This window comes from Mytilus californianus, unplaced genomic scaffold (assembly GCF_021869535.1).
Source record: "Mytilus californianus isolate M0D057914Y unplaced genomic scaffold, xbMytCali1.0.p SCAF_11, whole genome shotgun sequence".
In the NCBI taxonomy this organism is placed as follows: domain Eukaryota; kingdom Metazoa; phylum Mollusca; class Bivalvia; order Mytilida; family Mytilidae; genus Mytilus; species Mytilus californianus.
Window position 1 is genome coordinate 68,479,756 of NW_026262593.1, and position 24,390 is coordinate 68,504,145.

At 31.9% G+C, this 24,390-nt stretch overlaps 1 protein-coding gene across 2 annotated transcripts in view; it reads left to right on the top strand.

The window, feature by feature from the left end:
• The first annotated feature begins 1,216 nt into the window (after positions 1–1,216).
• LOC127720573 (tetratricopeptide repeat protein 17-like) overlaps positions 1,217–24,390 on the top strand; it is a 51,669-nt gene continuing 28,495 nt past the window's right edge. For both annotated transcript variants that reach the window (XR_007990869.1, XM_052227186.1), the window contains exon 1: positions 1,217–1,651. Coding sequence is in view for 1 of the 2 variants with exons in the window: in XM_052227186.1 (XP_052083146.1) it covers positions 1,362–1,651 (290 nt within the window). In the remaining variant the exon portion in view is untranslated. The remainder of the gene's footprint in view (positions 1,652–24,390) is intronic.

Here is a 24,390-nt window from a genome sequence, read left to right on the forward strand (position 1 = left end):
AGAGTTTTTTACCATATTTGTGACACAGCCAGGTGTTCGGTCTGTGTAGTTGTTATTTACAAATCGTGCTGCTCTTTTCTGTACATGTTCTATTGTCTTGATCTTATTTTGGGTTGTTGGATCTCATACATGTCTAACCAGGGATACATATGCAGCTGTCTTTACAGGTTTTGTGAAGCCTTTGAGATTTCTGCGTATAAATCCTAAAGTTCTATTACCTTTGCCAACTGTGTTATCTATGTGTTTATCCCAGGTTAGGTTGTTGCTACTTGTTACTCCTAGGTATTTGCTAGCTTCAACTGTGTCTAGAGTATGACCGTGTAGTTTGTATGTTGTTTGTATCGCTTGTCGATTTTTCGGTAATATTCTTATGACAAGGCATTTTGGGTATTGAAACTCATCTGCCATTTGTTTTCCCAGTCTTCCAATGCTGATAAGTCTTTCTGGAGAAGTTCACTGCCTGCTTGGTTGATGACTCGACTTATCCATTATAATTCTATTGGGGGTGTAAATGCACATTTTCTATGTAGCGTGGAACCTCTTGGTGACAACCATACGATTACGAGTTATATATACTGATATATATCAAGCTTTTCGTTTGTTTTTTTTTTCTCTGTGCATTGTTTTAACATTTTATACGTGCAGTCATAGCTGTTGTATTTTATACGGAAATAAAATTTGATATTGGAGTATCTCGCGATTGAATTGTTAGCCAATCAACGTCACGGCTTCTTAGGAATTATACATGTAGAGTTGTCAACGTATACTGATGATTTGTTCCGCCTAACAGAAGTTCCAATGGAAACCTTGTTATAAACAAAGTCATAATATCTGTTCCTGTTGGAACAAATATTCTATACCATTTATTCCGTTAGGAACATATACTGTAACATTTATTCCAGTGGAAATAATCCAGAATATTTTTTCCATTTGGAACTTGTATTATATGAAGGAACTTCTATTTCGTGACAGCGTAAGTATCATTATATTACTGTAATTCACATGCGGATACTATTGGAATGTTAATTTCATTTAAAGAAAAGTTTACAGGATAAAAAAAGAATTTCGAAGGAAGTTGAAACTGATTTGGAATTGATTCAACTACTTATCTTATTAATACGTTAATCGGAATATGACTGCATTTCGCATTTAGCGGGTACCAAACTTTCCGACGTGGATTCCACAATTAGTCACGCCCTACATCGGAAATCTCTATGCTCTTCCGTACGTCATACGATAAATAAAAAGTCTTAGCACCATACATGCCATATTGTCAACATAAATTTATGATCGATAAAACGAGGGAAATGTCACTTATGTTTGTCAAAGCTAGTTAAATTGGTTTGTAAATAATCGTGAAAATGACAGCAGATTTGCCAGGCATTTCCTACATGGCTTTGTACATAATTTCTTTGCACATAGTTAACAGTAACACGAGGGTCGGATCAAATCATTGGAAACTAAACGTTGATGAAGGAAAGGTTGTGCAAGCTTCAGATGAAGTGTCGGACTCTCAAAATCAGGATGATTTTATGAATATTCTCACAGATAAAGTATATGAAAATGGCGAGTGGAAGGTAGACAAACGAAAGAAGTGCTCTAAATGTGATCAAAATAAAAATGACGAGAAGAAGAAACAAGACCAGAAGGAGTAAGTTTCTGGGTCAACTTGACATTGTTTTATGATTTTTGATTGCATCGACATACCTGCCAACTTTTCTAAATCTCCTCGGAGAATTTTAAGAGCAAGAGGAATGGGCTATTCCAGAAATAGTTGATCCCCCCTTATGGAAGACACTTTATCTTAAAAATATATTCCATGCCGATGGAAATTTTCGGTACTGTAACCTTAAAAAAAATCCTGGAAATTCCAGCAACAGCATATGGAAGATTCACAGCAAATGAAAAAAATCCATGGAAAATTTTAAGCATGCTCCTCTTTTATTGTCATAAGTGTTTTAAATCTACTACTATATTGTTTGAATGACAATGAGTATGTATGTGCTTTAATACCCTTTTAACTCATTTGAATGCCTGTTTTGAGGTGTTCAGTTTTTATAAAATAAAGAAATTCAAAATTCAGGTCAACAACTCTCATTGGGGATTTTCTCCATAAATCAGGAATCTTTTGTGAAGGGTGAACTGATTCAACTCAGCTTGCCCATCATTTTCGGAGACATTAATCGGTCTAAGAAACTTTTCCAGCTTATCTCTATTTTTTACTCTCGTCTCCCTTTTTCTTCCCCTCCCCCTCTTTCCTTGGTTTCTAACCCCTGACTAGTCTGGGCCATAAGATATTGACAGTACAATGTATACTATTCCCACGGTCAGCAGATGCAAACATATTTTTTTTTTAATTCTAGACAGTTCGGTACCCAGACAAATCGGCATCCGGACAAATAGGCACCCGAGAAAGACACTTCGGCACCCAGACAAATCGGCACCTAGACAAATCGGCACCTTATAAAGATAAAATCAATTATTTTATCCTTGATCAAAATATAGTGAACCAAACATTTAAGTTACCTGGCACTGATATATATATGTATGTGGGGGAAGCAAGTTAACTCGTACCAATGCAAACTCGTACCACGTCAACTCGTACCAGCGTAAGCTCGTACCACTGGGAAGTCGTACCATTCAGAACTCGTACCACTGCAAACTCGTACCATTAAAAATATATTCAATATAAATACGAATGTTTTATGATTTTTTTAAAAATCTTTATGAAAAAAGTTGAATTTCTTGAATTTTATACCAGATTTTAATGAAAACTTAGACAAAATTATGAATGTAATTTCTTAATTACCATGTTAATTAATATATTAAATTCCTACAAGTCACAATAGCATTAGACACATCATTATCATATATAATTACTTACATCTATTGAAGGCGCGATGCCAATCTACAGCTACAGGTGATTTATGACACTGGCAGTCAGAGCTCGGACATAAACAAGTCAGAATAAAATGACTTCCATAGGTCAGATATAATTTGATGTAAGTGTTGTCTCCCTTCTTGCACTCAACAGAATATGACTTGTACAGGTCAGTTTATGTCAGACTTTAATTTATCATTAAATGACTTCCACAGGTCAGATTTTGCACAAAATATTGTGACTTAATATCTTCATATTCTAATAAGATTTATGCCCCTTTTTAATGCATTTTGACTTCGAGAGGTCATTTTTGTTCTGATTTGAAGCAGTCATTACTACCACTTTGTTATCAATCTCCATAAAAATATGGTGATTACTAGTTTCCAATTAAAGAGTTTTAAAAAGTGGGGCTCATCTGACATCATACCTTCTCCTTTCAGAATCTAAACATAACATATTTATCTCATCACTTTCAATTATTTCAAAATACAAAGAAAAACCAGGTGAGAAAAAATGGATCATACAATTTTCTGAATATCAAAAGATTTACAAAATACAATATTGGATACATTACATGACAATCCTTCAAATCTTCCAAGGAAAAACAAGACACTTATTCATGATAAGACTATGTTAATAAAAGATATATTCTCATCCACTTTAAGCTAAATGTATTAAGAGCAAAACATTTATTATTTTAATATTTCATTGAGGTAAATACTGTTGTGCAAACTGACTCAAACAAGTCACATTATGTTCTGACTTACTAAATGTATTACAACTTTTAAGTGTAGTATTGTCATATTGATTTAAAAATGTATAGGTAAGCCAGATAAAAGACTGAGGAAATTAGGTCCCCATAAGTCACAATAATGAGGACTATAAAAAAGTTTATTTGGTATATTCAATATTAAATGTATTTTGTTTTAAACAGGTCAAATCATGTTCTGACTTAAAAGAGTCAGTCCAAAACTAAAATAAATTTATTGAAATATTTAAGCTGGGCATTGCCATATGATATTAAATGAATGTATGGGAACATCAGATAAAAGACACAGGAAATATATGTTAAGATCCCCTAAAATAAATAACCATTTGACTTAATTGTTTCTAAAAATTTATCAAATAATAAACTCGAAAATGGCAGATTCAGAAGCAGTCTGAAAGCAAGGACTTTCTTGGATTAAAGGAAGTACACCTAGCTTTGATTGGAAATTTTGTTCTGTAAACGGACTTTAACAGGTCAAATCATGTTCTGACCTCAAAGAGTCAGTCAAAACTAAACTTATTACAACTTTTAAGTCTAGTATGTCATATTGATTTAAAAATGTATGGGAGAGCCAGATAAAAAACAGAGGAAATAAGGTCCCCTAAAGTCACAATAATGAGGATTATATAAAAAAGTTTATTTGGTATATTCAATATTTAAATGTATTTTGTTTTAAACAGGTCAAATTATGTTCTGACTTCAAAGAGTCAGTCAAAAACTATACTTTAACTAATTATTGCAACTTCTAAGTCTGGCATTGTCATATGCATTTAAGAATGTATGGGAAAAACAGATAAAAGACACCCAATAATAAAGTCACAATAATGAGGACTATAAAAAAGTTTGTTTGGTATATGTAATATTCAAATGTATTTTGTTTACAAGTTTCATCAAATTATCTTTAAATTTTATTCTATTTCTGTATTTTCATGACTTTTTCTTTTCTGTTAAGTTAACACATGGAACGTTTGGTTGTAAAAAATATTATTTTAAAGACCATTTGACTGAATTGTTTCTAAAAAAACTTATCAATTAACATGATTAATTAACTCAACAGTAGCAGATTCAGATAAAGGGAAAAAGGGGGGGGGGGGGAGGCTTAGAGGAAGAAGACCTAGTTTTGATTGGAAATTTTGTTCTGTAAACTGACTTTAACAGGTCAAATCATGTTCTGACTTCAAAGAGTCAAACAAAACTAAACTTATTTCAACTTTTAAGTCTAGGATTTTCATATTGATTTTAAAATGTATGGGAAAGCCAGATAAAAGCCAGATGAAATAAGGTCCCCTTACGTCACAATAATGAGGACTATAAAAAAGTTTATTTGGTATATATTCAATATCAAATGCATTTTGTTTTTAAAGATTTTCATCAAATTATCTTAAAATTTTATTTTATTTCTGTATTTTCATGACTTTTCTTAAGTTTACACATAGAACTTGTGGTTGCCAAAAAAAATAAAATTTTAATAACCATTTGGCTGAATTGTTTCTAAAAAAACTTATCAATTAATTAACTCAACAGTAGCAGATTCATATTAAGGGGGGGTTAGAGGAAGAACACCTAGCTTTGATTGGAAATTTTGTTCTGTAAACTGACTTTAACAGGTCAAATCATATTCTGACCTCAAAGAGTCAGTCAAAACTAAACTTTTTAATACAACTTTTAAGTCTAGTATTGTTGTATTGATTTAAAAATGTATGGGAAAGCCAGATAAAAGACAGAGGAAATAAGGTCCCCTTACGTCACAATAATGAGGACTATAAAAAAGTTTATTTGGTATATTCAATATCAAATGCATTTTGTTTTTAAAGATTTTCATCAAATTATCTTAAAATTTTATTTTATTTCTGTATTTTCATGACTTTTCTTTTCTGTTAAGTTTACACATAGAACTTGTGGTTGCCAAAAAAAATAAAATTTTAATAACCATTTGGCTGAATTTTTTCTAAAAAAACTTATCAATTAATTAACTCAACAGTAGCAGATTCATATTAAGGGGGGGTTAGAGGAAGAACACCTAGCTTTGATTGGAAATTTTGTTCTGTAAACTGACTTTAACAGGTCAAATCATGTTCTGACCTCAAAGAGTCAGTCAAAACTAAACTTTTTAATACAACTTTTAAGTCTAGTATTGTTGTATTGATTTAAAAATGTATGGGAAAGCCAGATAAAAGACAGAGGAAATAAGGTCCCCTTATGTCACAATAATGAGGACTATAAAAAAGTTAATTTGGTATATTCAATATCAAATGCATTTTGTTTTTAAAGATTTTCATCAAATTATCTTAAAATTTTATTTTATTTCTGTATTTTCGTGACTTTTCTTTTCTGTTAAGTTTACACATAGAACTTGTGGTTGCCAAAAAAAATAAAATTTTAATAACCATTTGGCTGAATTGTTTCTAAAAAAACTTATCAATTAATTAACTCAACAGTAGCAGATTCATATTAAGGGGGGGGGGGAGGTTTAGAGGAAGAACACCTAGCTTTGATTGGAAATTTTGTTCTGTAAACTGACTTTAACAGGTCAAATCATGTTCTGACCTCAAAGAGTCAGTCAAAACTAAACTTATTAATACAACTTTTAAGTCTAGTATTGTTGTATTGATTTAAAAATGTATGGGAAAGCCAGATAAAAGACAGAGGAAATAAGGTCCCCTAAAGTCACAATAATGAGGACTATAAAAAAGTTTATTTGGTATATTCAATATTAAATGTATTTTGTTTTAAACAGGTCAAATCATGTTCGGACTTAAAACAGTCAGTCCAAAACTAAGTTTATTGAAATTTTAAAGTTGGACACTTCCATATGATATTAATGAATGTATGAGAACATCAGATAAAAGACATAGGAAATATATGTAAGATCCCCTAAAATAAATAACCATTTGAGTTAATTGTTTCTAAAAATTTATCAAATAATAAACTCAAAAATGGCAGATTCAGAAGAAGGGCTTAAAGGAAGTACACCTAGCTTTAATTGGAAATTTTGTTCTGCAAACTGACTTGAACAGGTCAAATTATGTTCTGACAAATTGACTTAAACAGGTCAAATCATGTTCTGACTTAAAAATATCAGTCAAAAACTAAATTTATTGAAATTTTTCAGTCAGGCATTGCCATATGATATTAATGATATGTATGGAAAAGTCAGATAAAATACACACGAAATACATGCAAGATCCTCTAAGATAAATAACCATTTGACTTAATTGTTTCTTAAAACTTATCAATTAATAAACTCAACAGTGGCAGATTCAGAAGGGGACTAAGAGGAAGAACACATAGCTTTGATTGGAAATTGTGTTCTGTAAACTGACTCAAGCAGGTCAAATCATGTTCTGACTTATAAGAGTCTGTCAAACACTAAATGGATTGCAACTGTAACAGTCGGGCATTGTCATGATTGTGATGTTATTGTTAGAATGTATGGATACAAGTAGGAAAAAAGATCACAAATATTAAGTCACCTTTTTTAGAACTATATAAAAGTTAATTTGGTATATATTTGATATCTTAATATTTCATTGAGGTAAATCCTGTTGTGCAAACTGACTTGAACAAGTCACATTATGTTCTGACTTCAAAGAGTCAGTCAAAAACTATACTTTTACTAATTATTGCAACTTTTAAGTCTGGAATTGTCATATGCATTTAAGAATGTATGGGAAAATCAGATAAAAGACACCCAATAATAAAGTCACAATAATGAGGACTATAAAAAAGTTTATTTGGTATATGTAATATTCAAATGTATTTTGTTTACAAGTTTCATCAAATTATCTTTAAATTTTATTCTATTTCTGTATTTTCATGACTTTTTCTTTTCTGTTAAGTTAACACATGGAACGTTTGGTTGTAAAAAATATTATTTTAAAGACCATTTGACTGATTTGTTTCTAAACAAACTTATCAATTAATTAACTCAACAGTAGCAGATTCAGATTAGGGGGGGGGGGGGGGGGGGGGGCTAAGAGGAAAAGACCAGTTTTGATTGGAAATTTTGTTCTGTAAGCTGACTTTAACAGGTCAAATCATGTTCTGACTTCAAAGAGTCAAACAAAACTTAACTTATTACAACTTTTAAGTCTAGTATTGTCATATTGATTTAAAAATATATAGGTGAGCCAGATAAAAGACAGAGGAAATAAGGTAGCCATAAGTCACAATAATGAGGACTATAAAAAAGTTTACTTGGTATATTCAATATTAAATGTATTTTGTTTTAAACAGGTCAAATCATGTTCTGACTTAAAAGAGTCAGTCCAAAACTAAAATAAATTTATTGAAATATATAAGCTGGGCCTGTTGTTATTTAATGAATGTATGGGAACGTCAGATAAAAGACACAGGAAATATATGTAAGATCCCCTAAAATAAATAACCATTTGACTTAATTGTTTCTAAAAACTTATCAAATAATAAACTCGAAAATGGCAGATTCAGAAGCAGGGCTTAAAGGAAGTACACCTAGCTTTGATTGGAAATTTTGTTCTGTAAACTGACTTTAACAGGTCAAATCATGTTCTGACTTCAAAGAGTCAAACAAAACTAAACTTATTACATGTACAACTTTTAAGTATAGTATTGTCATATTGATTTAAAAATGTATGGGTGAGCCAGATAAAAGACAGAGAGAATAAAGTCCCCATAAGTCACAATAATGAGGACAATAAAAAAGTTTATTTGGTATATTCAATATTAAATGTATTTTGTTTTCAACAGGTCAAATCATGTTCTGACTTAAAAGAGTCAGTCCAAAACTAAAATAAATTTATTGAAATATTTAAGCCGGGCATTGCAGGGCTTAAAGGAAGTACACCTAGCTTTGATTGGAAATTTTGTTCTGCAAATTGACTTAAACAGGTCAAGTCATGTTCTGACTTTAAAAAATCAGTCAAAAACTAAATTTATTGAAATTATTAAGTCAGGCATTGCCATTTGATATTAATGATAATGTATGGAAAAATCAATTAATAAACTCAACAGTGGCAGATTCAGAAGGGGGCTAAGAGGAAGAACACATAGCTTTGATTGGAAATTTTGTTCTGCAAATTGACTCAAACAGGTCAAATCATGTTCTGACTTAAAAGAGTCCGTCAAAAACTAAATGGATATGCATAAAATCTGGTTCATAATTTTTGAAAAGATGGAGAGATTAATGAGTCTATATTTTGTTATTCCGACTCACAAATGTCATTATGAATATTCTGTATTTACTAATTTAACTACATGTATGTTATTGCAAGTGTATTAATTAGCTTTGTTTATTACTTATATTAAACTAAACCTCTATCAATCAATTATCTTTACTCTGGTTATTGATTATATAAGAAAAACTCTGCCTATTACTATATGACTGTAATCTAAACTCTGATTGTTAACATCCTGGATTGCATATCTGCATGACCATTAAACTCATGGTATACCCATTTTATTTGAGGATATAAAAGTATTGTTTTTTCAATATAACATTTTCAGACACATTGAATCTGTGAAGACAACTTTCAATTTGACTTTAGAAATTAAAGAGTTTGTAAGCAAAATGTTGGGGAAATTTAATTATAATTAAGAATGTTTAAAATTAGTTAAGAAAAAAGCCGACATTAATAATGTTAAAAAAAATTTGAGGAGAAAAAAACATACAAATTCAGACCAAATATGGTGACTTTGTTGTCCTTCAAGAAGCCGTACATATAACCCATAATATTTTCACTGTTTTTTTAATACATGTAAAAGTTGAAAGATAACTATCTATTGATTTTTTTTAAATAGCTTTTTTCACAACACTTATAACTTTGTAATTTATGTTCCATTGTACACTTGTTATTCTTAATATCTTTAAAAATTGTTGTTTGGGAACAAAATCTTGTCAGGGTTTCTTATGGTACTAGCATGACAAGTGCATTCATATTCTAAAATACTCTAAACATTAAAAAAAGTCAGTATTTTCAGATCATTCTGAGTCTTTCTGACCTTATTAAGTCAGAACATTCAGACTTTTACAAGTCAGAACATTCAGACTTTTATAAGTCAGAACATTCAGACTTTTATAAGTCAGAACATTCTGACTTCCAATATTCTTCTCACTTCTGTAGAAACAAAGACTATCTCTGTCTCAAATAAGAGGTAAATGCTTCATGTGGCTAAGCATCTGGGGTAAGAATTATAGATGTGTAATTTCAGAGGAAAACAAATATGCCAAAAATTTTTTTTTTTTCATATAGACTAGACCGTTGGTTTTTCCGTTTGAATGGTTTTACACTAGTAATTTTTTGAAGTCCTTTATAGCTTTCTGTTCGGTGTGAGCCAATGCTCCGTGTTGAAGGCCGTACCTTGACCTATAATGGTTTACTTTTATAAATTGTAACTTGGATGGAGAGTTGTCTCATTGGCACTCATACCACATCTTCCTATATTCATGTAATTAACAAGATGTGATGCATGTGAGAGGAAAATAATACTGAATAGACAATTCTGTTTGCACAAACACTGATAAATATAATATGTAAAGGTGGTCTCTCAGCAGATTAAAATAAACAAGAAATAATTGTAACAGGATGCTGTTACGAAGTCTCCCAAACAAATTTAAGCTCCCATAATTCGTCATTCCCATGGTTGCCTGACATTGGGCAAGTTCCAGTACAAATTGGTTTTGTCTAGTAAAGTGATATGCATAAGTGACGCCTAGGGTTTGACCCTGCATGTCATTCAAATCTTCTTGAAATGAGGAACAGGAATATCATTATGGTTTACCTTTAGGGGTGGTGATCCAGAACATTTCAAAAAGGAGGATGGGGATGACCCCAATGGACTTCCCCTATATTTCATTTGATTTGTTTTATTGTCCTGTGCAAGAATGTATATGGTGTAGGGGTGGGGATCTCGACCGTTTACAAGTTTTCAAACATGAGGGGGTGGGGTGACCCTCAGGGACTCCACCTTTATTTCATTTGATTTGTCTTATTGACCCTTACAAGAATATATATGGTTAAGGGGTGGGGATCCCGACCGTTTACAAGTTTTCACACAGGAGGGGGTGGGGGTGACCCCAAGGGACTTCCCCTATACTTCATTTGATTTGTTTTATTGTCCTATTCAAGAAAATATATGGTTTAGGGTAGGGGATCTCGACCGTTTACAAGTTTTCAAACAGGAGGGGTAGGGGTGACCCCCAGGGACCTCCCCAACATATCATTTGATTTGTTAAATTGTCCCATACAAGAATATATATGGTTTAGGGGTGGGGATCTCTACCGTTTACAAAATATAAGAACATTTGCAAATGACAGGGGGTGGGGGTAAACCTGGAGACTAGCCCGGTATATTTCATTCAAATCAATTTGACATTATAAAGAGGAATAGAGGAATGACAGGGATAGGGATGATCCCTGGAGACTTGCCCTACATTTCATTTGATTTGTTTTATCATGTCCCATGATCTTAAATGAAGACCAGGTGTGTGCATCACTTATTGTTCTCAAGTTATAACTTTAAAAATAAAAAAAAAACCTTGGGTTCTTTAGTTAAACCCCTCCCTTCCTTTTTCTTTTATTAAAATTTTTCCCATTTTTGTTTCATTATCATCATATCAATATTCACAATGATCGTTTTTCTCATAGGGAGAAACGAATCAGAAAGGTTAAAAAATCAGTTCGTGATTGAGTTTAAAAATAGAAAAATCACGTGACGATGTTCAGCTCGAAGCAATAATTTTACTTTTTAAATTGCACTGACTGGTTAATAATGTTAATATTGTTTAAGACAACACGAGTTATCTCCCGAAAATAACAATTCATTATCATAACAACATTTTCTGACCTGAACAAGTCAGAATTGTCAAACACCAGGTCATCTAAAAGACCACGCGTCCGTATTTACAGGTCGCGCGCCTTCATGAAACAGCAAAAAAATCACTTGCAAGGAACTTCTTTATAGGCAAAAAATATAAAAATGCCCATGAAAATACGGAGGTAATATGAATAACCTTTCTAAAAATGCCCACAATGACCTAGATTTTCACTAAAAATCGTAAATAATCAATATAATATTCAATGACTTCTCGTTCGAGACACTTCCAAAACAACGACTCTCAAACACGTGATCTCTTGCAAAAAACCACGTGATCGTATGTGTCGTAGATCGGCGGCAAATTCAAAATAACTTCTGGTTTGACGGACTCGAGTGAAAACTACGCAAAACAAAAATTGACGCGTACAGGTCAGAATTTCAAAACACTTTCTGACTTGAAGAAGTCATTTTATTCTGACTTGTTTATGTCAGAGCTCTGACTGACTGGGGAAGAATTGTAATGACATTTCATTTCAATGATTTCATACAACCATGGTCATCTTGATGAACAAAGAGCTGAATATTGTATATATACAAATTTCATACTTTCTAAATGTTGGTCATAAACCATTTTAAACCTTTTAAAACACAATAAATAAATTCTTTCATTAAATAAAATTCCTTTTAGAAACAATAGAAAACTACCCAAATCTATTCAATGTTACTAATTTGGAATGATTAAAAATTAAATCAAAAAATTGTCAGTAAAAGTTAAATAAAGGGGCTGTTCAAGGGAGACAACTAAGCCAATCTGCCACAGTTTTCTCTATCCAATTAGCCAAGGAAAATAAGCTACAAATTGGTCATTGTGATTTCAAATTATATAAATTTTACAGACTTAAGAGGTATTGAGTGAAATTAAAATATATATTCATCATTAAACACCATTTGAATGCATTTAAATAAGTTGGTACGAGTTTACAATGGTATGAATTTACCGTGGTACGAGTTAGCAGTGGTACGAGTTTGTATTGGTACGAGTTTGTTTTTGGTGGTACGAGTTGACATTGGTACGAGTTTACAATGGTACGAGATAACTATAATTCGTATGTGGGTACAATTTACAAGTTTAGTGTTAATATAGCGATTATGTTTGACTGTTTTTACAAATTACCAATTTAATTCCTGCACTATTTATGACATTATTGTCAATATTGTATATGGTATCTTCGAAGAAGTATCTTATTCTTTTTGTTTTTTTTTATATGTGAAGACTGTATTGCAGCTTAGTCATTTGGATAGCTGTCTTGTCAACTTATTCGTAGATCTAATTTTGTTGAACATTTTTGTCACTTAAAGTTTCCCTTCATCTATTATACTTTCTTAAAAAAAACTTGAAAATTTAATTTAAAAAAAAATGCGTTTCAAGCCAATAACTCCTATAAGGGATAAATTTACAATTTCGGTCAGTTAACTTAGTTAACTTAGTTGTAGATCTCAACTTGCTGGCCATTTTTGCTGTTCAAATTTTCTCTTTATCAGCATTTAAGATAATAATAAAAAAAAAAAACAGAGATATTTCGTAAAATTTATAATTCCAGATGCAATAACTGCAAATATGGTTGTCCAATTGGTTTGAAAAATTACGTGGCAGATAAATCTTACATGCTTATCATTTTTATCCTTATAAAAATAAGGAGATGAGGTATGATTGCCAATGAGACAACTATCCACCAAAGTTCAAATAAAGTGGATGTAAGCAATTATAGGCAACCGTACGGGTCCGTGTATATTTGCGTCCATTCGTTTTTATACGACCGCAAAAAAATTTTGTGGTCGTATATTGGTATGACATTGGCGTCGTCGTCATCGTCCGGCGTCGTTGTCCGAAGACACATTGGTTTTCGCACTCTAACTTTAGTTTAAGTGAATGGATCTTTTTGAAATTTGACCATAAGGTTAAATACCACAAAAGGAAGGTTGGGATTGATTTTGGGGGTTATGGTACCAACAGTTAAGGAATTAGGGGCCAAAAAGGGGCCAAAAATAAGCATTTTCTAGTTTCCAGACAATAACTGTGGAACGGTGTATGGATCTCTCTGAAATTATACTACAAGTTTCCATACCACAAAGGGATGGTTAGGATTTGCTTTGGGGGGTTATGGCTCAAACTGTTTAGGAATTAGGGGCAAAAAAGGGGGAAAAACAAGGTTGTCCCGGTTAATGGACAAATACTTTAGTACAAAACATAATTTAAAGCAGTGTAAGGGAGATAAATCAAATACATCATTGAAATTATCTCCCTTACACTGCTTTTAAATTATGTATAAAGTAATGGTTAATGAACAATAAAGATAATTTAAAACAGTGTAAGGGAGGTAATCCAAATACAACGTTTTGGTTACTTCCCTTACACTGCTTTTAAATTATGTTTAAAAAATGCATATTTATAAAGGAAGACCAGTAAAAATATCTGCAAATGTTGCATCTTTTTTTTTTACAAAAAAATCCATATGAAAGATTTGACACTATATTTTTAATTCTATTATAAAATAGATTAAGTTAGCACTATGGTAAATTTAAATGGGTAATTATATATGGTTGCCAACTCCTTTGGAAATTTGAATTGAGATTATGACCATATCTTGAGGGAAAGAATTTTTTGGGGGAAAAAAAGGGGGGGGGGATAAAAAGAAATTGTGGGGGGTCAATTTTTTCTCATTTCAGATTTCAGAAATTAAAAAGAATTATTCTTCAAATATTATTTTTTTTTCAAATTTCAAATATTGAAAAATTTCAAGAAGAAATCTTTAATTGCACAGTATGGCGCATTAGATTTGTAAAATCTTTGATCACATTTATTTATTTCTTATGCCGAATCTAACAGTGTATCTAGATTTTTAATTTTGGGTCCAGTTTTCAAATTGGTCTACATTAAGGTCCAAAGGGTCCAAAATTAAACTTTCTTTGATTTTAGCAAAAATTGAATATATGAGGTTCTTTGATATGCTGAATCTAAACATGTATTTAGATTTTTGATTTTTGGCCCAGTTTTCAAGTTGGTCCAAATTGGGGTCCAAAATTAAACTTTGTTTGATTTCAACAAAAATTGAATATATGGGGTTCTTTGATATGCTGAATCTATTTATATCTTTTATTTGTGGACCCCGTTATCAAATTGGTTCATATTGAGGTCAAAAGGGTCCAAAATTAAACTTTGTTTGATTTCATCTAAAATTGAATTATTGGGGTTCTTTCATATTCCAAATCTAACCGTGTATTTAGATTTTTAATTTTGGGTCCTGTTTTTTAAATTGGTCTACATTAAGGTCCAAAGGGTCCAAAATTAAACTTAGTTTGATTTTAACAAAAATTGAATTCTTGGGGTTCTTTGATATGCTGAATCTAAACATGTGTTTAGATTTTTTATTATGGGCCCAGTTTTCAAGTTGGTCCAAGATAGGGTCCAGTATTTAAACTTTGTTTGATTTTAACAAAAATTGAATATATGGGGTTCTTTGATATTCTGAATATAAACATGTGTTTAGATTTTTTATTATGGGCCCAGTTTTCAAGTTGGTCCAAGTTGGGGTCCAAAATTAAACTTTTTTTTATTTCAACAAAAATTGAATATATGGGGTTCTTTGATATGCTGAATCTAACCATGAATTTAGATTTTTTATTTGTGGACCCCGCTATCAAATTGGTTCATATTGAGGTCAAAAGGGTCCAAAATTAAACTTTGTTTAATTTCATCTAAAATTGAATTATTGGGGTTCTTTGATATTCCAAATCTAACCGTATATTTAGATTTTTAATTTTAAGTCCCGTTTTTTTAAATTGGTCTACATTAAGGTCCAAAGGGTCCAAAATTAAACTTAGTTTGATTTTAGCAAAAATTGAATTCTTGGGGTTCTTTGATATGCTGAATCTAAACATGTGTTTAGATTTTTGATTATGGGCCCAGTTTTCAAGTTTGTCCAAGTTGGGGTCCAAAATTAAACTTTGTTAGATTTTAACAAAAATTGAATATATGGGGTTCTTTGATATGCTGAATCTAACCATGTATTTTGATTTTGGACATTGGACCATAATAGGTAAATTAAAAAAATTCAAGTTCTTAGACCACATTCTTTCTGTGTCAGAAACCTATGCTGTGTCAAATATTTAATAACAATCCAAATTCAGAGCTGTATCAAGCTTGAATGTTGTGTCCATACTTGCCCCAACTGTTCAGGGTTCGACCTCTGCAGTCGTATCAAGCTGCGCCCCAGCGAAGCATTTTATTCATTTTGAAATATCAAAAACAAAAAACCAAAAACGAGAGTGTTTTCATTTTTTCGTTTTTGATTTCTCAAAAACCAAAACGAAAAACAAAAGTGTTTTCATTTTTCATTTTTCATTTCTCTAAAACCAAAACGGAAAACGAAAGTGTTTTCATTTTTTGTTTTTGATTTCTCTAAAACAAAAAAATGAAAATCAAAAGTGTTTCCGTTTTTCGTTTTTGATTTCACTAAACAAGAATTTTGTATTTAATTTTAATTATTTCTCGTTTTATAATGTACAATGTTTTCCTTTCTTGTTTCACAGTCATTCATAGTAAATAATGCCAATGTAAACACCCTGGTGTTCTTTCAACATAATGTAGACAAAATAGACCGCCTGACTTATGAATTGAGCTACGGTGATAAATTAATCAAAGCCTTTCAAATTACCTTGTTTATATCTTTAATAAAAAATGAATTATTATATTTAAATATTAAACGAATCATAAATTTAAATTGTACAATATAATACTATATAAAGATGGTACAAATAAATAGATTGATTACAACATCACATTAACAAGGGAGGTTACTTCTTTTAAAAACTTGTAAGAAAACTACCCTGGTCGTTAAAGTATACATGCACAGTCACTGTGGTTCTCTTATTTTTTTAGATTATAATCCCAACTAGTGTTAATCCCGAATAACCATAAAAATTTAGGCCCAATCCTAAATTCCCGTTATGATAATAGAACCTATATACAGTATTTATTGTTAACATGATTTCGTTCAAATAATGCATGAAATATTTTAGTGATGCTCGAAACCTAAAATTTATTAGAAACCCGGAAAACCAGTTTTTGATTTGAAGAGCTTTTAAAATATCAGAACTGTTGAAAAAAAGGGAAGTCAATTCTGCTGAAAGCCCGCCTTCGGATTAATATAAAAGGCATCATCGGAGTTTATTAGCAACACATAATTTACATAGTAAACGATTAATTCAGTCAAAAGTTAATTCATATGTTCCATATTAAATTTGCAATTATGATAATCATTAACAACTGGCATTGAACAAACTAATGCTAATAAATTACTACCTCATCAACTGTTTCCCCATCATAGAATTGCCGTAAACGTTATTGATTTTATTTAGGACTAGGTTGGTTCCCTCCGTAAAATATCCAGTATGCCTTCGGAATGTCAAGAATTTCAATAACGGCCGGGTACCAGTCTAATTTAGGACATACATGTATTGGCGCTAAAAGACGTGAGACGTTCTGGCGTTTAACAGTGGACACGTTTTGGCGAATAACAATTATCGGACACGTTTGGGGGTTTTGAAATCGGACACGTTTGGGTCATATTGAATATTATGGACACGTTTGGGGAGAATAGACACGTTTAGGGGAATCGGACACGTTTGGGGGGATGGACACGTTTGGGAGTGTTACATATGTTTCTGGGTTTTTACTCATTATGGCTTGCACGCGCTTTTATGTTTATGGGTTTTAATATTAAAACAATAAAATATAGTTTCAGGTATTGTGTTGTCTTTACAGATGTAAGGATCAAACGAGAACACAAGCTGAAACACAAGCTATACACTTTCGATCTCTCATTTGTCTCTATTGAGAAATTATCAGATTTATACATAAAATACTGATTAATGCATAACTACAATTAATTATGATTTAATTAAATGATGTTTATTCAAACACCGTCATATCTAACAATCAATTATGATTTAATTAAATGATGTTTTACTATTCATACACAATCATTTAGGATTTAATTAAATGATGATTTCAAATTTTGTTATTGCATATTTTATCAACGGATTGGATTATAATATTACGGTAACAATTCTTTTATTTTTCCTAATATATATATATTTAAAAAAATGAGGTGCCGAATTGTCTTGGTCCCGAAATGTCCGGATCCGAACTGCAAAATGGATGCCGAAATGTCTTCGGACTTGGGTGCTGATTTGTCTGGGTGCCGAAATGTCTTGTTACCTTTTTTTTAGCACTCAGACTGTTGAACATTTACATTATCATGATTATTATAAGTATAAAAGAAATTGTCATAAGGTAAAATATTATTACCATTAGTATTACTACTTAATATTATAAGACATTCTAAAGTGTTGACAATTTTATGATGTCAATTGGATGTTCTGGGCTTTTGCTCAATATGGCTTGCAAGCATTTTAAGTTATATAGCTTAGTGATAGTTATATAGAAAAGTCCTAATGCCAAAATGTCATATTAAATGTTTAAAACATGCGGAATTGTCTTTTAAGAAGGTGCCAAAGTGTCTTGTTATCAGTATATTTAATTCAATTCAAAATATTTTATTGTTCAAATATCAAACATACATTTAAACAAAGGGATTTGACAAAAGGCAAAGCCTTTACGAATCCTTTCCTTTAAAAGATGGATTGAATAATCTGATAGAATGACATATTTCAGATAATTCATAGATCACATTCATTGTTGCAGTGAGTCAAGGGAGGCAATCCCCCCATTTCTTGAAATATTTTATTGTATGCATACATTAATAATAACTATGTGAACCCTTGCAAGTTCACTACTGAAGATAATGTCAAATTTTATACCAGATTAATAAGTAATGGTAACGGATCAAATGAATCTTTTAAGTGATATTTGCTCAAATTCACAAACTCACTGCAACAAAGTTGTTTTATTTGTATAAATAATAAGAATTATTGGCCTTTTTTTGCAATACATAAGTACATTGTAGTTTATATTAATTAGTATACCATCTTATTACAAAGACTGTTAATTTCTTGATTTTTATATAATATAAGTATTAAAGGGGCACTTACAAATGTAGCTGTCAAATTCGTGTTCACCGATTTGACTCAAATTCTCATATTTGATTTATAACAATGTAAAACATTTATCCAAATTATAAAAAGTCTAAAATAAACAATTTACAGGACATGGGCTCAATTATATGTAGCATCGTTTCGTGTGTATTTTAGTCTAGATGCCATCTAATTAACTATCGGGTTGACCTCTGACGACCTCAGATGACCATATAAGCGATATAAACATAAATATAGATATAAATAGATATTGAAATCGTGCAATTGGATTTTTCTATGTCTGTTTAATTTCATTTTAAAGATTACAAATCATCGTTTTTACCTGTATACGAATTATTTTATGTGGATAGAATCAGTCAATCAAATGATTAACCTTTGTTTCACTTTCAATGTTTACATTCTTTTCCTTTAAATAACTTAACACGCACGATTCATGCTTTATCCATTTCTAGCTAAGGGGTTAAATTGAAGTTCACATGAATATATTACAGTAAGGGATTCAATGGGGTCGAATTATTCACTTGCAAGTGAAACATTCATCATCAATGTTTCTTAGCTTATTTTGACAAAATTGAAGCAGACTAGCTGCTAAAAGCGATTTATTATTTCACTATTTCACTTTCATTAATGATTGAACAAAAAAAATCATATTTTAGATTTTTAGCTCTCCTCTGAAACTACTGGGCCAAATTTAACCAAACATGGCCACAATCATCATTAGGGTATCTTGTTTAAAAAATGTGTCCGGTAACCCGGCCAACCAACCAAGATGGCCGCCATGGCTAAAAATAGAACATAGGGGGTAAAATGTAGATTTTGGCTTATATCGCTGAAACCAAAGCATTGAAGCAAATCTGACATGGAATAAAATGTTTATCAGGTCAAGATCTATCTGCCCTGAAATTTTCAGATGAATCGGACAACCCGTTGTTAGGTTGCTGCCCCTGAATTAGTAATTTTAAGGAAATTTTGCCGTATTTGGTTATTATCTTGAATATTATTATAGATAGAGATAAACTGTAAACAGCAATAATGTTCAGCAAAGTAAGTTCTACAAATAAGTCAACATGACCAAAATGGTCAGTTGACCCCTTAAGGAGTTATTGCCCTTTTATAGTAAATTTTTAACAATTTTTCGTAAATTTTTGTTATCTTTTACAAAAATCTTCTCTGAAACTACTAAGATGAATTTAACCAAAGTTGTAAACAATCCTCATTAGGGTATGTAGTTTAAAAATTGTGTCTGATGACCCCGCCCGCGAACCAAGATGGCCTACATGGCTAATAATAGAACATAGGGTAAAATGCAGTTTTTGGCTCATATATCTAAACCCAAAGCATTTCGAGCAAATCTTTCAGAACAAAATTGTTCATTAGGTCAAGATCTATCTGCCCTTAAATTTTCAGACCATTCAGGCAACCCGTTGTTGGGTTGCTGCCCCTGAATTGGTAATTTTTAGAAATGTTTTCAGCTTTTGGTTATTATCTTGAATATTATTATAGATAGAGATAAACTGTAAACAGCAATAATGTACAGCAAAGTAAGACCTACAAATAAGTCAACATGACCAAAATGGTCAATTGACCCCTTAAGGAGTTATTGCCCTTTATAATCAATTTTTAACAATTTTCATAAATTTTGTAAATTTTTACAAAATAATTTCCACTGAAACTACTGGGCCAAGTTCATTATAGATAGAGATAATTGTAAGCATCAAGAATGTTCAGTAAAGTAAGATCTACAAACACATCACCATCACCGAAACACAATTTTGTCATCAATCCATCTGTGTCCTTTGTTTAATATGCACATAGACAAAGGTGAGCGACACAGGCTCTTTAGAGCCTCTAGTTTATATATCTCGTAGCTAGTGCCCCTTTAATAGAAAACATGAAATAAAATATTAATAAATTTGACACATTCCCCATTTCCATTCTCAATTTTATTTGCAAAAAGATGCTAATACAATTGATTATTTTTTGTGTTAGATGTTAGGTTTGTCTTTAATTAGACTAAAGAGTGGTACACTGTGGTCATGGTGGTTAAAGACTGTTTTTTAAACAGTAATACTATTACATCAAATATTTTTAAAATCTTCCAGTTTCATGAATATATTGTTGGACATATATATCTCTGTGTTTTCATCAATATTTAAATCTGAGCAACCCTGTAGTAGGACATCAAGATTGACATTATTAAATATCCTCAGTTTTCGAAAGAGCTCATATCTCTGATAAATGTAAAATGGACAAACATAAAAGAAATGAAAATTATCTTCTATCGGGTCTCCACACTGAGGCACACACAGAGCTGTCCGACAAATGATCACAGAAGAGCTGATGTTTTAGGTCACTAGCCTCATTTCTTAATTGGCAGTGAATTATATTAACTTTTCATGAACCAGTGGAAAAGAAAACTGGACAGGGACTTATATCCTCATTCAGGTTTCTTTCAATCCTGTAAAGCTTATAATATTTTTAACTTGTCCATCAAGTGAATTCCACTTTCCAAGAGTTATAATGTGGAATAAAACTGTTCTTAACATGCTTATAGGCTGTGGTTTGACACTTAGGAGTTGTAAATTCCCTTTTATTTCTCAGACCATACTGGACATTAGTCTTTGGATACAATAAGACATCAGCAGCAATGTAATTAGGAATATCTCCAGAAATGGTTTTATGAAGAAACAATAATTTGTTTTTCTGTTGCCTATTCTGGAGGGAATCCCAACCTAATTCCTTGTATAGTTTTCATCTAGGTGTTCCCTTTTGAAGCCCAGATACAATTCTAGCAGCAGCTAGTTGTACAGACTCTATAAGATCTGATTCTTCTTTTGTACAGTTATCCCAAATTATGTTCCCATATTCCAAAATAGGTCTAATAAAGGCAATATAAAGTCTTTCTTGAGATTGTCTATCAATTTATGCTTTAAATATCTCATAATATTGAGATGTCTACAAGCTTTTATATAAATATCCTGTATGTGACTTGCCCATCTGGCATTAGATGATAGGGTTATGCCAAGATGTTTATGTTCTGATATATTTTCTAGAGGTGCATTATTCATGCATAATGATGTGACATCAACATTACTTTTTCTCGTAAAGTACATAGATTTAGTTTTGTCTGCATTGAAAGTTACACCCAAAACTAGATCTTGCCTTAAGGAATCAGCTGCTGATTTCTCATCGTCTACAACACAATATAAACAAGTATCATCTGCAAACAGTTTTGTTTTGTTTGTAACTACATCTACTATATGTCATTTACAAACAACAAAAACAGAAAAGGTCCCAAAATGGACCCTTAAGGGACTCCTGCCTTGACAGTATTCCAATGTGAAAAATAACCATTCACTCCATCCCTTTGTTGTCTATCAGAAAGATAACTTTTGAACCAGTTAAGCAAATTACCCTTCATCCCATATTTTCATAATTTATACAAAAGTCCCATGTGCCAAACGCGATCAAATGCTTTTGACTCATCACAAAAAATAAATCGGACATCTTTCCCTTTATCAAGATTTTTTACAATCTCATCATATAATAAAAGTAACTTGTTTATAGTAGAGTTCGAAACCCAGACTGTTGATCAGTTAATATTGCATGATCATGTACATTTTGTACATGTATATACATGTAGTTATGTAAATACTTAAAATAATTTTCTCCAATATTTTGCTAAAACAACTAGTAACAGAGATATGCCTGTAGTTTGAAACATTGTCCTGATCTCCTTTACCCTTGAATTGTAGATAGCTGACACATTTGTAAGTTTCCAATAACTGGGAACTATTCCAGTTTGTAAGCTTTTATTAAGACTTATTGTTTTTGCTCAGTTCTGATTATTAGGTCTTTCCACCTTTCCATGGAAAGACCTATTGATTTTCTTCTGATTATTAGGTCTTTCCACTTTTCCGTGGAAAGTATATTGGTTTTATTTTTATTTTTTTTTTCTTCTGCCATATTTTTGTCTTGCGCTGTATTTTTGTTTCAAAAGATGTCGCTTAGTTTTTTATGCAGTTAAGCTGCATTATGCTACCACCCTAGATTTGTGTTCTTCCCACTGAATGGTGTAAAAAGTGCTATTGTTTTTATCTAGCTGGCTTATATGTTATTTATAACTAATTGGGCACTTTTTTCATACTTTCAATTCTGGAATACAAAAAATATGACCAGAAAAACCTTAAATGATCGTCGAACTACCCAAAATTTTTGAAGTTCCACATAGGAAGTAGTGCTCAAAAGAAATCCGTACGTAGTGTATTATCCCATGTGCTTTTGGCTAAGATGTCAAAGAACAATTGTATGAAATATTTCATCGCCGAAAATCTCTAATTACAAGTCGTTTACATTTCCCAAATGGCAAAAGGCGCAGGAATATTGTTCATGTACACCAAATCTCTATGATAGAGGAAATAAAGTTATAAATATATAGAAGTCTCAGTTGGCAGTAATTTCAACTTACACGAAGTTCGTAAGCTAGTAAGTATTCTGATGTTATAAAGTAAGTTTTGTTATAATCATGATGTTCTTTTCGTTTAACATGTTTTAAGAAGATTGTGATTATTGTATGCACATTTAAATTCTTTTCTTTATTATTCGTTTATCAAAGATGTTGTTATGAATGAAACAGATCCGAAAATCGACGTTGATGGGATGTTTTACGAAATGTGGACAACTCGTTCCCGAGACAAGTCCACTTGGACCTTCTAAAAAGACAACTTGAACCACTTGTCAGATTTACTTAGGGTTTCTAAAAATGTAAGACTAACATGTCTAGCGGAGCCATCAATCTTTCGTTTGTGCATTGGGGTCTATTTAGGGGTATTTTGAGGGGCCTTAATAAAGGAGGGGTTTACTATAGAACCCTATGGGATTTTATTTTTTTTTCAATTTTCAAATGACTATTACTTGAAAACAGTAAGTGATAGACACACACACAGTCTTCAGTAATGATAACAGGACAATAGAATAAATCAAATGAAATATAGGGTGAGTCCCTGGGGTCATCCCACCCCCTTCAATTTGAAAATGTGCTTTTATCTTGTAAACGGTCGCGATCCCCACCCCTAAACCATTTACATACTTGTATGGGACAATCAAACAAATCAAATGAAATATAGGGTGAATCCCCAGCGTCACCCCACCCCCTTCTGTTTGAGAACTTGTAAACAGCCTAGATTCTTACCCCTACTGTATATATTTTGTTGTATTGGCCAATAAAACAAATCAAATGAAATATAGGGGAGTCCACAGGGGTCACCCCACCCCTTCTTTTCGAAAACTTGTAAACGGTCAATATCCCAAACCCTACACCATATATATTCTTGTATGGGACAATAAAACACATCAAATGAAATATAGGGGAGTCCACAGGAGTCACCCCACCCCCTTCTTTTTGAAAACTTGTAAACTGTCGAGATCCCCACCCCTCAACCATATTTTCATGTATGGGACAAGATAACAAATCAAATGAAATATAGGGGAGTCCACAGGGGTCACCCCACCCCTTCTTTTTGAAAACTTGTAAACGGTCGAGATCCCCACTCCTAAACCGTATATATTCATGTAGGGACAAGATAACAAATCAAATTAAATATAGGGGGAGTCCCTGTGGTCACCCCACCCCCTTCTTTTCGAAAACTTGTAAACGGTCAATATCCCAAACCATACACCATATATATTCTTGTATGGGACAATAAAACACATCAAATGAAATATAGGGGAGTCCACAGGAGTCACCCCACCCCCTTCTTTTTAAAAACTTGTAAACTGTCGAGATCCCCACCCCTCAACCATATTTTCATGTATGGGACAAGATAACAAA